General features: G+C 36.5%; 1 protein-coding gene across 1 annotated transcript in view; it reads right to left on the bottom strand.

Annotated features, from left to right (window-relative positions):
* The window catches only part of pgr (progesterone receptor), a 71,784-nt gene extending 69,800 nt beyond the window's left edge, over nt 1-1,984 (bottom strand). The window contains 1 exon segment of the mRNA XM_034168480.1: nt 1,200-1,984. Coding sequence (XP_034024371.1) covers nt 1,200-1,936 — 737 coding nt within the window. The 5' untranslated portion in view covers nt 1,937-1,984.
* Between the last annotated feature and the right edge of the window lie 14,717 nt (nt 1,985-16,701).

Below are 16,701 nucleotides of genomic sequence, written 5' to 3'. Positions count from 1 at the left end.
GGGGTCTCACCCGGTGAGTAATTCAGTATAGAACCGCCACTGGCTAGTATTATAGAAAGACTTTTTTACTTAAAAAAACAAAACACTGCTGCAACACAATACAGCATTTACCAATTATGAACTGCAACTGGATTAAATATATATAATTTAGAGGGATGTTGAAACATGTTTCTCAGCATTTTCTCAATACAAACTAATGATTTAACAGAAAATAGGAAAATGTATTGGCTGTGATTACAATATCAACTCATATTTCATAAATGACAAACCTAACCTATGAAAACAGCTGTTGTTATTTGGGAGATTTTATATCCTTTAATTAATTAAAATTAATACTTTTAATGTACTAAAAAACATATTTTAAATATTTACATTTTAGGGAATTTTTGGCGGGATTTCACACAACGTCCCAACTTCATTGGAATTGGGGTTGTAAAAGAACTAATTTTTTTCTCCCTAAAAGACAGATTAATATAGCATCTAATAACAGACATTTAGCATGTGAGGGCATGTTTATTCAAATTTGCAATTTGTGGATGTTTTGTATAAGAGTTATATTGTAGCCTGCAGTCTTTTGATGTCAATTGCAATTTCAGGGGCACTTCTAAAATATTAAAAAATAATAATAAAATAAGAAAAACTGGCAGTTTGTGCAAAATTTTCACCAATGTTTTTTTTTGGGGGGGGGGGGGGGCGCTCGGAGGGGGTGTCGCCCGCGGAGTAATTCAGTATAGAACCGCCACTGGCTAGTATTATGTTAAGATTTTTTTAAAAAACAAAACAAAAAACAGTGCTGCAACACAAGCATTTACCATTTACAGCATTTACAGCATTTACAGCATTTACCAATTATGAACTGCAACTGGATTAAATATATATAATTTAGAGGGATGTTGAAACATGTTTCTCAGCATTTTCTCAATACAAACTGATTTAACAGAAAATAGGGAGATTTTATATCCTTTAATTAATTAAAATGGATACTTTTAATGTACTGAAAAAAGATATTTTAAATATTAACATTTTAGGGAATTTTTGGCTGGATAAGAGTTGATTTATCTACAGCTGCGCCAGTTATTTATATTATTAGTGTTTGTCTGTAGCAAAATTTAATAGGTTCTTTGCAGAAGTGAATCCAGATTTCAGAGGGCATGTTTGGACTATATCTCACTTTCTTTCCTGGGTTATTTTGGACTTACCCGGGGAACGTGGAGAAAGGTGAGGGATTCCTCTGAGACAGACCCGGGGTTTGGATCCCTTCGTAGCCGGTGTGTGTGAACGGATTCTCAGGGGCCCCCGTGGACTGGCCCCAGTACTGGGACTCTGGCGGAGACGCGTGGAGCTGCCAGCGCGGCGCAGGGTGAGCGGACACAGCGGCGCACCTGGACTCGGTCCTCACTTGGTTCAGCGGCTCAGACTGGTTCAGATCCATCAGGAAGTTTTGGGAACCCGCCAGCCCCGCCGCTGGAACGAAGCTGCTGGACTCTCCAACGTGTTGCTTCCTATCCGCGTCCACAGCCGACATGTCCGCGGACGGATCAAACGTGGGACACGGCGCGTCCATAATCACGCACGAGTCCTTTTCATCTTTGATGAACTTACAGGTGGAGGGGAGAACTAAACTTTCTGATGTGATCAACTCTGCCCTCGGAACTTTTCCAAAGTCTTCCCACGGCACGCTGTCACACTTCACGTATTCACCGCCGCGGTCGTAGAAGTGTTTGGCAGCGAGCGGTGCGCCGAGCGCGTCACAGAACACTCCATCACCGGCACCGGCGGCTCCGAAGTGACGCGCGGAGGAGGACACGCACGTTAGAGGGTCGTGGGCCAGCTTCGTGTTGCTGAAGCCAGCTTCGATGAATTCGCTCGCTCTCGTGTCCGTGGAATCAGCGAGCGAAGAGCTGATGGCGCTCATTCCGTTTTTCTCTTCCATCATTTGCGCCACGGATCGCGCGTAACGTGGAGGCTGCGTGTGATCCTCCCCCCTCCCCTCGCCGAGCTGCGACATAAAATATTAAACTGACACAAAAATGCTGGTTGCAACCAATTTTTTTTTCCAATTTAGAGATTATACTGGTCTGAGAGGCCACTCCACTATGTTAAAGATTATAGGTCAAGACTGAACGTCAGAAAGAATTTTTTCAGCAACAGAATTGTCACCTTGTGGAACAGTTTACAGGAACCACGTCGTTAACTTGCCCTGTGTCAATGTTTTTAAAGATACATTGGTATGATTGATATTATTGTGGATTTTAGGTTATGGTTTGAGCCTAGGTGGTGTGTTTTTATGTGCTATTGTATCAATTGCATTTTATGTTTTTTATTATTTTTTTTAAACTATTATTTTAACCTTAGATATTTTGTGTACTCATTGTGCAATTAGTATTACTATGATTTTAATTATTACTATGGATTTTAACTTTTGATGTGTGCTTTTATGTACTATTTGTACAATTTATTTTATCACACAATAAAATGTTATTTTATGTTGTTATGTTGTGTTGTTATGTTACGTTATGTTGTGTTGTGTTGTTATGTTAAGTTGTACACTGAAAAAAACTTTGGATCAACTTAAAAAAAATGATGTAATTTGTTACAGCTAATTTTTTTAGTTTCTCACAATGTATATTTATGATTTTGTAAAGTGATTTCAGCAGATTTAAACTGGAAACCACAATTTTCCATTAGACCAATGTAAATAAGTATTTTGAATGAAGTGCACCGTGTTTCACTTTTTTCAGTGTATGTTGTTATGTTATGTTGTGCTGTTACATTATGTTATGGTGTTATGTTATACTGTTATGTTGTTATGTTATGCTGTTATGTTATGTATGTTATGTTGTTATGCTGTTCTGTTATGTTGTTATGTATGTTATGTTGTTATGTTATGTTATGCTATTATGTTATGTTGTTATGTATGTTATGTTGTTATGTTATGTTATGTTATGCTGTTATGTTACGTTGTTTTGTTATGCTGTTATGTTGTTATGTTATGCTGTTATGTTGTTATGTTATGCTGTTGTTATGTTGTTATGTTATGTATGTTATGTTATGTTATTCTGTTATGTTATGTTATGTATGTTATGTTGTTATGTTATGTTGTTATGTTATGTATGTTATGTTATGTTATTCTGTTATGTTATGTTATGTATGTTATGTTGTTATGTTATGTTATGCTGTTATGTTGTTATGCTATGTTATGCTGTTATGTTGTTATGTATGTTATGTTGTTATGTTATGCTGTTATGTTATGTTGTTATGTATGTTATGTTGTTATGTTATGTTATGCTGCTATGTTAGTTGTTATGTTTATGCGTGTTATGTTATGTATGTATGTTATGCGTTATGTTTATGTTGTATGTTATGTATGTTATGTTGTGCTGTTATGTTATGTTGTTATGTATGTTATGCTGCTATGTTATGTTGTTATGTTATGTTGTTATGTATGTTATGCTGTTATGTTATGTTATGCTGCTATGTTATGTTGTTATGTTATGCTGTTATGTTATGTTGTTATGTATGTTATGTTGTTATGTTATGTATGTTATGCTGCTATGTTATGTTGTTATGTTATGCTGTTATGTTATGTTATGTATGTTATGTTATGCTGTTATGTTATGTTGTTATGTTATGTTATTCTGTTATGTTATGTATGTTATGTTGTTATGTTATTCTGTTATGTTATGTATGTTATGTTGTTATGTTATGCTGTTATGTTGTTATGCTATGTTATGCTGTTATGTTATGTTGTTATGTATGTTATGCTGTTATGTTATGTTATGCTGCTATGTTATGTTGTTATGTTATGCTGTTATGTTATGTTGTTATGTATGTTATGTTGTTATGTTATGCTGCTATGTTATGTTGTTATGTTATGCTGTTATGTTATGTATGTTATGTATGCTGTTATGTTATGTTGTTATGTATGTATGTTATGTTATGCTGTTATGTTATGTTATGTATGTTATGCTGCTATGTTATGTTGTTATGTTATGTTGTTATGTATGTTATGTTGTTATGTTATGTTATGCTGCTATGTTATGTTGTTATGTTATGCTGTTATGTTATGTTGTTATGTATGTTATGTTGTTATGTTATGTTATGTATGTTATGTTATGTTATGTTATGTATGTTATGTTATGTTATGTTATGTTATGTTATGTTATGTATGTTATGTTATGCTGTTATGTTATGTTGTTATGTTATGTTATGCTGTTATGTTATGTTGTTATGTTATGCTATTATGTTATGTTGTTATGTTACGTTATGTTATGTTATGTTACATTACGTTACGTTACGTTATGTTATGTTGGCTCTCCTATGTTTCACATAAGATTGCCCAGGTCACCGATCAAAAGGAAGCAAACCCAGTGAGGTTTTGCAATAAAAGACAAACATAATCATGGATAGATTCTCTCTTGGTGTCTGTGCTGGGGGACAAACCGTCCAATTGAAGGATGTCTCAACTGTTAAGTCTCCACCTTGCTGCAGGACTCAAGCAGTCAAATCAGCTACATTTTTTTAATTAAAGGGGTAATGTTGTGCAAAATGAGTTTGAATCCATTTTGCAGTTTCGTCAAAGTTCCACACCTGTATGAGTGCACACATGCAAACTCTTCTGGCATAAGTGCACTTTAAGCTTCTGTGACATATGGAAGTCCATATACACTTTAAAACATGCCGCTGCATTTAGTTATGTCCACTTGCTACCCCTCTTTAACATAAAGAGCTCTTACAAATTTTGGATGTTGAACTCAATTTTACAACTCAACTCAGCTTGTATAGTTGAGTTCAACATCCAAAACTTGTAAGAGCTCTTTATGTTAAAGAGGGGTAGCAAGTGGACATAACTAAACGCAGTAGCATGTTTTAGAGTGTATGTCTGACACACCCACATGCTCTGTGTTACACTGAAAAAAGCTAAACTTTTGACCACCTTTTAAAAATGACAGTAATTTGTTCCACAAATGTATTAGTTTCTCTTAAAGTATATTAGTAATGTAAGGTTTCAAACAAACTAAATATACTTTGAGAGAAACAAATACATTTAAGTGGAAGAAATTACAGCATTGTTGTTAGGTTGGTATATATATATATATATATATATATATATATATATATATATATATATATATATATATATATATATATATATATATATATAGTGTGTGTGTGTGTGTGTGTGTGAGTGAATTTGGAAATTTACAACTTGGGTTTTCTGACTTTATGTTCCTCTTGAATGCAACATTGGCTCAAAATTTTGGGACTGTATGGTTTTTCAAATTTAAAAAACTCACAAAATTGAGTTTGTACCAAAATCCAAGCATTTTGATATCAGTTTGTATTTGTATTTGATACATGTTGCAAAATTACAGCTCATTTTAACAAAGAGAATAAATTTACCTGGGGGGAATTCCATAGCAGATATTTTATTTTTCCTTTTAACGCTGTCTGCACCACAGGAAGCACATGTGTACATGCACAAGGTTTGGAAATTACCAGAAGTTACCTTTTGACCTTGTGTGATGCGCATTCATGGGGCGAGCACACTTACATCCGTAACGTGTTGTAAAAGAGGTGTTATCTGCTTAAAAAAACAAACAGCATTTTAGATTTACAAGTGTTTATTTCTCACGAACTTTTACATAATATATGAGAAACATACTAGATTTATACAGAAATAAGCAGCTTCAGAGAGTTTACCACCATGTTGGATTATTTTATTCAAGAGAGCAGCCATCTGATGTCACCCTGCATCTCTACTTTGATTGGCTGTCACAGTGTGCTTCCCAGCATCCCTCACATAAAGAGGTGGAAGCCCTCACGTAATCCATGATGCCACTATCATAGACTGTATGGGTGGCTACTCTAAGTAGTTTAGGGCCATCTGTTCTTTATTAATTTTTCAAGACAATTGAAATTCTGATCATATTGGCGATGTCATATTATGAATACCCCATTTAAAGACATTCAATGGCTTAATTTGCCTCGTTGAATAGTACGTTCCATCTTTCACCTCATGAAATAATCATTCCACTGAAAGAATGAAAAAACATTCATTATTTGCTTTATGTAACGGTGAAAATAGATCCTTGTTATTTGATATTTTAATTTGTATATGTTGCAGACATGAATGAATGAAGCTCTTCAGCATCTCACCATTCCATTTTGGTCCTTCAGACATTTTTTCAGTAATTGCTTCTGAGAAGCATATGCACGGCTAAAAATATTCAGCATCACCCAGATCCCCAAACTACAGCTCTCTTAATACAGCCCTGCCACTTTCAGCATTTTCTTTATTTCCATTGTCACATGCCTGGAAAAAGTCATCACCATCTCATTTAGGTCTGCCACACTTTATTTTCAGTAAATATGCTGGGAGCATAAGCATGGCAAAACTCTTCTGCTTCTGGGGAGCTTGCCAGCCAGACCCCCCAACTACTGTCCTCTTAATCGCCGCCATTTTAAGCATTTCCTTTAATTGCAGCTATGCCCCTTTTAACCCCCTACCACCATGGGCGCAATTTGGTGGGGGATAGGGGGGACATCCCCCCCCCACCTTTTCAACCAGGAGGGACAGAATATAGTATGTCCCCCCCACCTTCTGACATATGTGTGTACTTGAAACATGCTATGTCAGTCTTATGTGCAAAACCATGTCAGAATAATATCTTTGTTTCTGCAAGTTTGTATTTTTAGCAGCATTGACTTGTTTCCAACACCTGTTTCTTGTTTGTCACATTCGGAATTTTCTGGGACTGCATTTGCCCAGATTTGAAAACAAAATAGTTGCCTCTAGGCACTAGTGTCTACACATAAGTATCAATGGACCATATGCTAATTTACTAAATTCTGACAGAAAAGGAAATCAGAAAAGCTATCTGGGACCTCAGAAAGCCCATCTGCAATTATTGCTTGATCTCCAAAATCAGTCTATGCAAGCGAAATTATGTTCAGTATGAGTGTTGTCATTAGTGCCACTTCAAAAATTAAATTCATGATAAGTAATTTATCCTAAACTTATGATCTGTTGTTTTCTCAAACTTATGCAAAAACAAATCTTGAAAAAAAAAATACAGTATGCGATAGTTAATAATTATTAAGAGCCTATTCTTTCATATTTATGAATACATTTTACCACATTTCAGTTGTTTTTTAATGAAAACTCAACCTATCATTATTTTTGAGTTCTGCACATGTGGTGATACCTTATTTACACCAGGATGTTAATAAAATCAATGCTGGCTATTGTCAGAATAAAGTACTTATATCTGGGGGCGGCGTTAGCCTATTTTTAGGGGTGCTCAAGCACACCTAAATATATTTTAAGCACCCCTAAAAAAAAGAAGAATATATATATATATATATATATATATATATATATATATATATATATATATATATATATATATATATGTGTGTGTGTGTAGCGGCTGCACTCTGCGTTGTGTTGTTATGGCACCGCCCATTCGCTCCCCTCAGGCCGTGAACTCACGAGCTCCGGCATGGAAGTTGGACTCTCTAACCAGAAGGCTAAAACCCAGGACTCTGGCCTTATGACCAGAGAATCCTTTTGAGCTGTTGGGAGTGCGGTTTACTAACTACATCTGCACAGCGCCACCTGCTGGCCTCTGTTACATATGCTTCTATACTACTATTTTTTTTAAACAACCTATTTCAAGCATTATGCCAAAATATGTATTACAAGAACACAGTAATTTGATCATCTCTACTTCTTGGTCAAATGATTCAATCCACGAAGCGTGCCTACATTCATCTCTCTCTCTCCGTCCGCGGCTGCGTCTGCTCTGACGTGTTTGTGTCATGTGGTGCTGCTGCGGGTGGCGCTAATTTAGCAGAGGCGCTGTCCTGTGAGTGCTGGTGGTAACCTCGCCCAGCCGCGCTGTCAAGTGATTTTTGTGCAACTTTCTGAAAAGTGCTTATTTTACTCACCTGGCTACCTATCACTAAACACAGTATATTGCTCTACAAATTAGTGTGCGCTGTGCGTGGTCAAATGTAAGATTGATTCAGTGTTGTCCTTTTTTTTCAACTAAATCCTCTTGTCAGCTACTAAATGGTGCTGCCCTTCAATCTGTGTAGCTTCCATGAACAAATCCCTCTCCTACATCAAATACCATGTACACAGATCTGACCTGAAATGCTTAGTTAAGGTCCTTAACTAAGCATTTCAGAATTAAGACAGTAAACTTTACCACAACGTTTAATGCACAGCATGATAATAAGTGAATAATTTAAATTCCTGCTAAAAAGGCATGAATCATAAAACTCATTTTGTATTTTTATTTGTTGGCGGTAAGTGGCAAACCAAGCCTGCAGTGCAGTGATGGATATCAGAGCATTTTTTTCAAAAGCAAAAAAGCTTCAGGTGAGGTTTGTGCACTCTATAGACCTTATGTGATAGTAGATATGGACATTGAGAATAGCAAAGGATGGAAAGTGAAGCAAAGGGTAAATTGAATATGTGTATCAGACTGTGGAGGTGTCTTACTTGTGTTACTGGTGTTTTGGTATGAATTCTGACTTTTAAGTCAAACATTTTTATTTTTCTTACTTTTAAGGACTTCATTAGATCTTGTCTGTCCTTTCTATGCTTTGCTGTTAATTCAATAAATAATTCATATTCATATATTTCTTATCCTGAACCCATTTATGTGCAGTATAACATCTGTGTTCTCCATCCAGCCTCATAGTGGAGTGCTGCTGTCGCTGTGCTAAACCAGGTCCTCCTGCACGCGGCACTAAACCTCACTGATCATAACAATTGCAACTACTGTATTTTTATGACTTACAACGTGGATGTGCGTGCTGCCAGAAAAACCGAGACATTAACCAGTTTGTAGAATAAATAAATGAATAGCCAAAACTAAAACACAATCTAAGTAATGCCTAAAACTGTCTAAATGTAATTGAAAAGTGATACCAGGGTGAGTGTTCTGTACTAAGTATTATGACATAATAATCTGTTAAGATGAAATAAAAAATCTTCAATAACTACAACCCCTGGAAAAAATTATGGAATCACCGGCCTCGGAGGATGTTCATTCAGTTGTTTAATTTTGTAGAAAAAAAGCAGATCACAGACATGACACAAAACTAAAGTCATTTCAAATGGCAACTTTCTGGCTTTAAGAAACACTATAAGAAATCAAGAAAAAAAGATTGTGGCAGTCAGTAACGGTTACTTTTTTAGACCAAGCAGAGGAAAAAAATATGGAATCACTCAATTCTGAGGAAAAAATTATGGAATCACCCTGTAAATTTTCATCGCCAAAACTAACACCTGCATCATATCAGATCTGCTCGTTAGTCTGCATCTAAAAAGGAGTGAACACACCTTGGAGAGCTGTTGCACCAAGTGGACTGACATGAATCATAGCTCCAACACGAGAGATGTCAATTGAAACAAAGGAGAGGATTATCAAACTCTTAAAAGAGAGTAAATCATTACGCAATGTTGCAAAAGATGTTGGTTGTTCACAGTCAGCTGTGTCTAAACTCTGGACCAAATACAAACAACATGGGAAGGTTGTTAAAGGCAAACATACTGGTAGACCAAGGAAGACATCAAAGCATCAAGACAGAAAACTTAAAGCAATATGTCTCAAAAATTGAAAAATGTACAACAAAACAAATGAGGAACGAATGGGAGGAAACTGGAGTCAACGTCTGTGACCGAACTGTAAGAAACTGCCTAAAGGAAATGGGATTTACATTCAGAAAAGCTAAACGAAAGGCATCATTAACACCTAAACAGAAAAAAACAAGGTTACAATGGGCTAAGGAAAAGCAATCATGGACTGTGGCAAGATGACTGCCTGAAGAGAACATGTAAATTTCCACAGTCATTGATGATATGGGGCTGCATGTCAGGTAAAGGCACTGGGGAGATGGCTGTCATTACATCATCAATAAATGCACAACTTTATGTTGATATTTTGGACAATTGAAAGGATGTTTGGGGATGATGAAATCATTTTTCAAGAAGATAATGCATCTTGCCATAGAGCAAAAACTGCAAAAACATTCCTTGCAAAAAGACACATAGGGTCAATGTTAGTTTTGGGGATGAAAATTTACAGGGTGATTCCATAATTTTTTCCTCAGAATTGAGTGATTCCATAATTTTTTCCTCAGAATTGAGTGATTCCATATTTTTTTCCTCTGCTTGGTCTAAAAAAGTAATCGTTACTGACTGTCACAATCTTTTTTTCTTGATTTCTTATAGTGTTTCTTAAGAAAAGTTGCCATTTGAAATGACTTTAGTTTTGTGTCATGTCTGTGATCTGCTTTTTTTCTACAACATTAAACAACTGAATGAACATCCTCTGAGGCCGGTGATTCCATGATTTTTGCCAGGGGTTGTATAGGCTCATAAGAGTAATATAAAAACAAGGATAATATACTTTACTCAGCCTCTGAATATTTCAAACCTGCTCCTAAATTGCAATTACACTTTGCCCTCACCACATTAGGAGATTAAATTATTTGTTATATAAACTGCACCAGAATGCAGGAATTTTATGTATGGGCCGTTATCCATTGCTAATATGCATTTTTTTAATCATTCTGACAATGAATGCAGCTTTTACAAGCAATGTTTTCACTCTGAAATCATGGGAAAATGTATTTCTGGACATCTAGATTTTAAAAATGTGCTAAGCACCCCTAAAACTGGAAGTCTAAAATCGCCTCTGCTTATATCCACAGTTTCAAATTGCACAAGTCAAATGGTGTCCACTTTATGGTCTTCTCAAAACATTAAAATTACTGTTCTGGATGCTCAGAATGCATCTGAGCTTATCTAGAAACCGTTGGCCCCCAGACCCCCGGCCTATGGGCTTCGGCCCTGCGGGCCTCGCACTTTGTCCCCCCCAATTTCTACTTCTAAATTGAGCCCTTGCCTACCACTTTAAGTATTTTCTTTATTTGCATTCTCACATGCCTGGAAAAAAGTACTCACCATGTAATTTAGCTCCTTCAAACTTTTTTTTTTTCAGTAAATGCCTCTGAGGAGCATATGCATGGCAAAACATCTTCCGCTTCTGGGGGGGCTTTACAAGCCACCAATGAAATAACGAATCTAATATAATCTAGGTTATGTGTTAGCTACTGGTTATGTCACTATAAAACATTATAGTGATCTCAGATTAATAGCAAGAAGCCTTTGCTTACAATAATGTAAAATAATACTTTGATAACAAACTTGAATGTAGAATGGCATTTGTGTGTTTGCCTGTATAAGTTTGAAATATATTGAATATTATTATCACTTACTGAGGCATTGCTGGGCCGGTAGCGTAGATTTACATTTACACTACCTGGCTATACCCGCCTGCAGCTGCCCACAGCGGGCGGGTATCTGGACACCTTTCCGCTGTCCGTAAACTGATGATGTCATAGCCCGCAAGCAGCCCAAGAACTGTCCACAGGATGATTTTCTCATGGATGGTATGACAATGAACAGCAGCCAAAGCAGCCAGCTTGATGAGGACACACTGGCAATTTTGGAGAGCAGCGCGCGCCAGCCGACACAACAAAACTTAAAGTGAACCAACTTTTTATGTACGTGTTACGTGTTGTGTATCTCAGTAAGAAATAATAATGCAAATAACATGCATTTGTCATGCAGTATGCATTTTCTGAGTCCCTCCATCCATGCCCAGAATGTTATTGTATTATTACTACTTCACATTGAGTTCACCAGACATTTAAACTCTAATTCTGTTATTTAGAGTTAACAGATTAGCTTGGCCAAAATAATATAAAGGCAAAAGTTTATTTCAGTGGAACTTGACATGGGCGGCACAGCGGCTTAGTGGTTAGCATTGTTGCTTCACAGCAGGAAGGTCATGGGATCACTACCCGGTTGTAGCCTTTCTATGTGGAGTTTGCATGGGTTCCCTCCAGGTGCTCTGCTTTCCTCCCCCATCCAAAGACATGCACATTAGGTGGGTTAAAAAAATTAAATTAACTGTAGATGTGAATGTGTTTATATGTGACAGACTGGTGTCCTGTCCAGGGTGTACCCTGCCTCACACCTTATGACTGTTGGGATAGACTCCAGCAACCCCTGATACCCTTAATTGGTGTAAGTAGGTATAGAAAATGGATGGATGGAACTTGTTGTGACACATGCTGTCATTAGTTGACAAAAAATGTGTAGTATTTGGTAAGAATTATATTGACAGGTTATTTCAGGGCTGAAAAAAAACCTGCACAAGGTATGACTGGTTTATTTTCTGTTTTTCAGATTATGATCAAACAATATTCTGGAGGCCCAGGAACAACATGGCTACATGTCAGAGGTCACCATTGCCAGAGCGATACGCATGATCTCATTTAATGAAAAATAAAATGAAACTATTTCGATTCTGAACTTTGTGTTCCTTACTGATGTTCTTAAGTGTAAACTTGGGCAACCCTTTGAATTCCAATCATTTTTTGTTGGGTCAACATGCTGGGTTCATTTTAATGCCTAAAAAAAACTATTTTAACATGCAGGTTTAATTTTGATTTTCACAAAGATGGTGCAGTAAAAATAATTAAAATGTTACTGGGTGTCTTCAGTAGCTCACATGATTTCTGTTACTTAATATAACAAGTCTATTGGTTGTTTAATATTTAAATATTAGAATTAAAAAATTAGCTATAAGTGAAACTTAATTCCAAAGTTCCTAAGGTTAAAAAGAAGTCAGCAGGTCATAGAGCTTTCTCTTACTGTACACAATTTGGCTGTTGAGATCTGAGATCTGAAGTCCTATTCTCAGGAGTCATTCAAATCCCCTTTTATATGACTAACATATTAGTGTTGTACTGAACCATTTGTACCTCTCCTTCTTAACTGTGCCATTAACAATGGAGCCGGTCTCAGCCTCACTATATTTAAATTCTGAGTCTGTGTGTGAAGCTAAGGGCTAGCTGCTAGTGACCACATCAGTATTCTCTATAGTCCTTTTTGACTGCTGAGATTTAGTTTTGTGTGCTGTTAAATCCAGCTGATTGATTCTGCTCTCTCTCTGTCTGTTTGAGATCCTGTTCAACAGCAGTAAAGTTTGACGCTCCACATTGGACCCCTGTTGGACGTAGCCAAGCAACACCCTTCAGGGGTCAGTAAATAAAGTTCTCTTCTTAAGAAATAAGGTTCACTGTTCAGTAATTGTTCAAAGTTTATAAGCTGCACCCAAAGGTTAGTGGTCAAGTGCTGTGTTCCAATTAAGCAGGACTTGATACAGCTGAGTTCTCAATGGTTTGATATCAGAGTTCATGCAGTTCTTAGGGAGAGTTCTTGGCACAGTTCTTTATCATAGCACAGTCACAAACAGGCACGAGTGAGAACGGGATCTCACTGAGACAAGGGGAACTTAACTGGCGTGTAGTGGAGACGCACTCTTATGCCGAGAGCTGAGGAGTCCCCAAAATGACGTAGCTATGCAGGTAGTCAGAGGCAGGATCCAAATCCACTTGGGAGCCATCCTGGAATCATCTGGAACGCCAGGAAAAGACAGTTCTCTCTAATATGGGAATTAGAGGGGGAGGCCAGCTTTACCTGAGCAGAAGCTGCGGAAAGCTTCAGCGTCTTCAGCGCACAGCTATTTTCTTTCAACTTGTGAATTAAATATCAGATTGCAACATCTTGATCAGTCGGATCATTCTGGATCCGTATGCAATTATTATATTGTGTTGTGGAATCCGGATCCAGGTAAAGTCTGGGTCATGATGTGAATCAAATATCTTTTATTTATTTTGAGTCAACACTCTTCAACATTTGGTGGACGTCAGAAATTTCAAATTGCTCTTATTCACTGCTGCAGTATCCAACTATCAGCATGGGCACCAGTGGATCTCAATGCTAATAAAGGACTTATCTCTCTTTCTGTCTCTTTTTGACTAAAATTACAAAAGTAATAGCCATGAATAGACTCAAATAATAATAATAATAATAAAAACTTTCATCAGAAGACTAAAACAAAACAGTCGCAAAACTAATACTCCTTTACATGCAATGTGAATATGTAATTACCCCCTTAGTACTACTTGTAGCACCAAACTACATCTAAACACTCCAGATGACTTCACTTGCTTAAATTAAATTGTCCATTTAAGATCAGTCAGTTTGAACTCACAGCTTGGACTGAGCCACTCAAAACATTAATTTAGTTTGAGTCATTCAGAGCCAACACGTCCACTGGCAGGCTCCCACATGCTGTGTGTGACGTGTGTGTAGGCTGATTTGGGAAGTGGTGGAGTCATGAGTCTGGCTGGAATTCAGATTACAGAACCATCCTGGGTAGCAACCAGTTAGGCCGACAACTGGCCCATACCCACCTCCTGAAAGTAACCATCTATTTGAGGGTCTTACTTTAAAAAAAAAAAAAAAAAAAAAAAAAAAAAAAAAATATATATATATATATATATATATATATATATATATATATATATATATATTAAGACATGTTGAACCACTAATGTGTTATTAAACGCAGCTTACGAAAAACAATTTGTCCCTGTTTTGAGAGTATACTGGAAAAAAATATTTCTCATGAATGAAGCCAAGGTCACTCAAAGGCTTGATTACTCACAATGTTTTAATATGAGGTAAGGCGGTAAAAAAAAAAAAAAAAAATTACTTATTCTGAAATGATGTGACTCCTGCAACAGTGATGTTCAGGTTTGAATACCTAATATTATTTAAATTGATTTTGATGGCTTTGGAGACATGTTTTCACTTTATCATTGACACTTCGCAAGGGCTCAATATGTTTTTTGACACCCTGTTACGAGCTTGTTTGTAGTGCACATTTTGTCACTCTGCATACAAGCAATGTTTCATTTCATGAGTAGTTCCTTGAATGTCTTCTGTATATTTCTTTCATGCACTGTGTCACGACAGCACTCTGATCTGTTCCAGAACATTTTGGGCTTCACTGCACAAGTTAATCAGTGGCGTTCAGAGATTGTGCGTGTTATGATGCATGCACAGACCTTGGTTTTATCTCCTGCGTCATGTGTGTGTGATATGATCAGAGGATATTCTCATGGGCTGATAATCATCGTAGGATAACACCTTTATGTTCTTCTCATGGTGACATGTCCTGCTTTCAAGAAATCTTTGAAGGTTAATGCTGAACAACAGCCTTCAGTTCTTGTTTTACTCCATTTTATGACAGTTTTGTTTTTTTTTCCGTCTTTGCACATGCAGTTAATGGTCTTCATAATGCAAAATCACACAGTGATCGAGTTCCTTTCATTATTTGTTGTAATTGACGTGGCACAGTCCAAATTTTTAGAGCAGTTTTCACTGCAAATGGAAGAGAGCCATTTGTCTACCTGTCAGGTCATGTTGTTCTCTTGTGTGCGTCCTGTTTCAGCACAAACCAGAGTACAGAACAGCTTTTGCCAATGTGACGGTAAAAACCCATAAAGCCTCTGAACATATTGGGACAAAGATAATTAACACAGATTTTAGAGATGTTCCTTCAACATTATGATGAAGTGATTAGTCACAAAAGTTAATCTCCTGTATAAAAATGTCAACTGGAGTCCTGATGGATTATTTATTTATTTATTCATTTTCTTGTGGTTTATTGTGAAATAAATTTTTTTAATTTTCACAGCAATCATTCATTTACAAATCCTCAGTTTCAAAAACAAGTTAGAACAATGTGTGAAAAGTACAGAAATAAATGTTTCAAATCCATTTTCACTCAAAGAAGTAAACAAACAAAGAAGATATTGTTCAACAAGATAAGTTTAGTCTTTATGCTAAAAACACTCTGCTTCAGTCGGGAGCTCATAAAAACAGACCATAAAATTCACAAACAAATCATACAGTCATACAGGAAATAATACAAAATCCATTAAATTCTGCTCTAAAAACAAACAATAATAATCAAAACTAAACATCATCTTGAGTATCGTCTAATAATAAATATAAGTAATAGACAATCAACATCATATGAAACTAAATAAAGATAGATGAATTTGTAATTGTACCTATCCCAAATAATAAGAGTATCACATGGCACCAAGACAATGATACAAACTGTACAATGATTAATATAAGAATTGCCAACACAGTTAACCTTTTTTTACACTTGTGGGAATGTGACCTTGAGAGTGCTTTAATTATGTCCACCAAGGATGTTATAAAATCATTGGTGTTTGTTTGTTTATTTATTTATTTGTCTCTGTTTGTTAGCAGGGTTACTTCAAATCTACTGCACGGATTTTGACACAATTGTCACCACAGATAGATATGAGGCCAAGGAAGACTCCCTCAAATTTTGGAGGTGATCCGGATCTGGATTCTGGATTCACTTATATAACCTTTGGAGGATTACTGTTAGCAGGATTACATCAAAACTACTGTACAGATTTTGACTAAATTTGCACCACAGATAGATATTGGGGCATAGGCGACTCCACTTGATTTTGGAAGTGATTTGGATCCAGATTGGCGGACATCAGATATCTCTGATGATTATTATTAAGAGACAGAGAAGTGTGACACCAAATCTTTTTCCCCCCCAACAAAATTCACAATTGCTCATCATCTGTCTTATGTTGCAATACAGAATATCAAACCTGTTATAGTGTCACTTTTCATCTAGACTGCCGCTCAGCTTTTATCCTGAGTGATTGTTGAGTTTACTTGGGAGTACCTGTCATATTTGGGGT

Source organism: Thalassophryne amazonica, chromosome 4, assembly GCF_902500255.1.
Source record: "Thalassophryne amazonica chromosome 4, fThaAma1.1, whole genome shotgun sequence".
Lineage (NCBI taxonomy): Eukaryota > Metazoa > Chordata > Actinopteri > Batrachoidiformes > Batrachoididae > Thalassophryne > Thalassophryne amazonica.
Note: the sequence above shows the minus strand (reverse complement) of the source record. Positions and strands in the feature narration are given on the sequence as shown.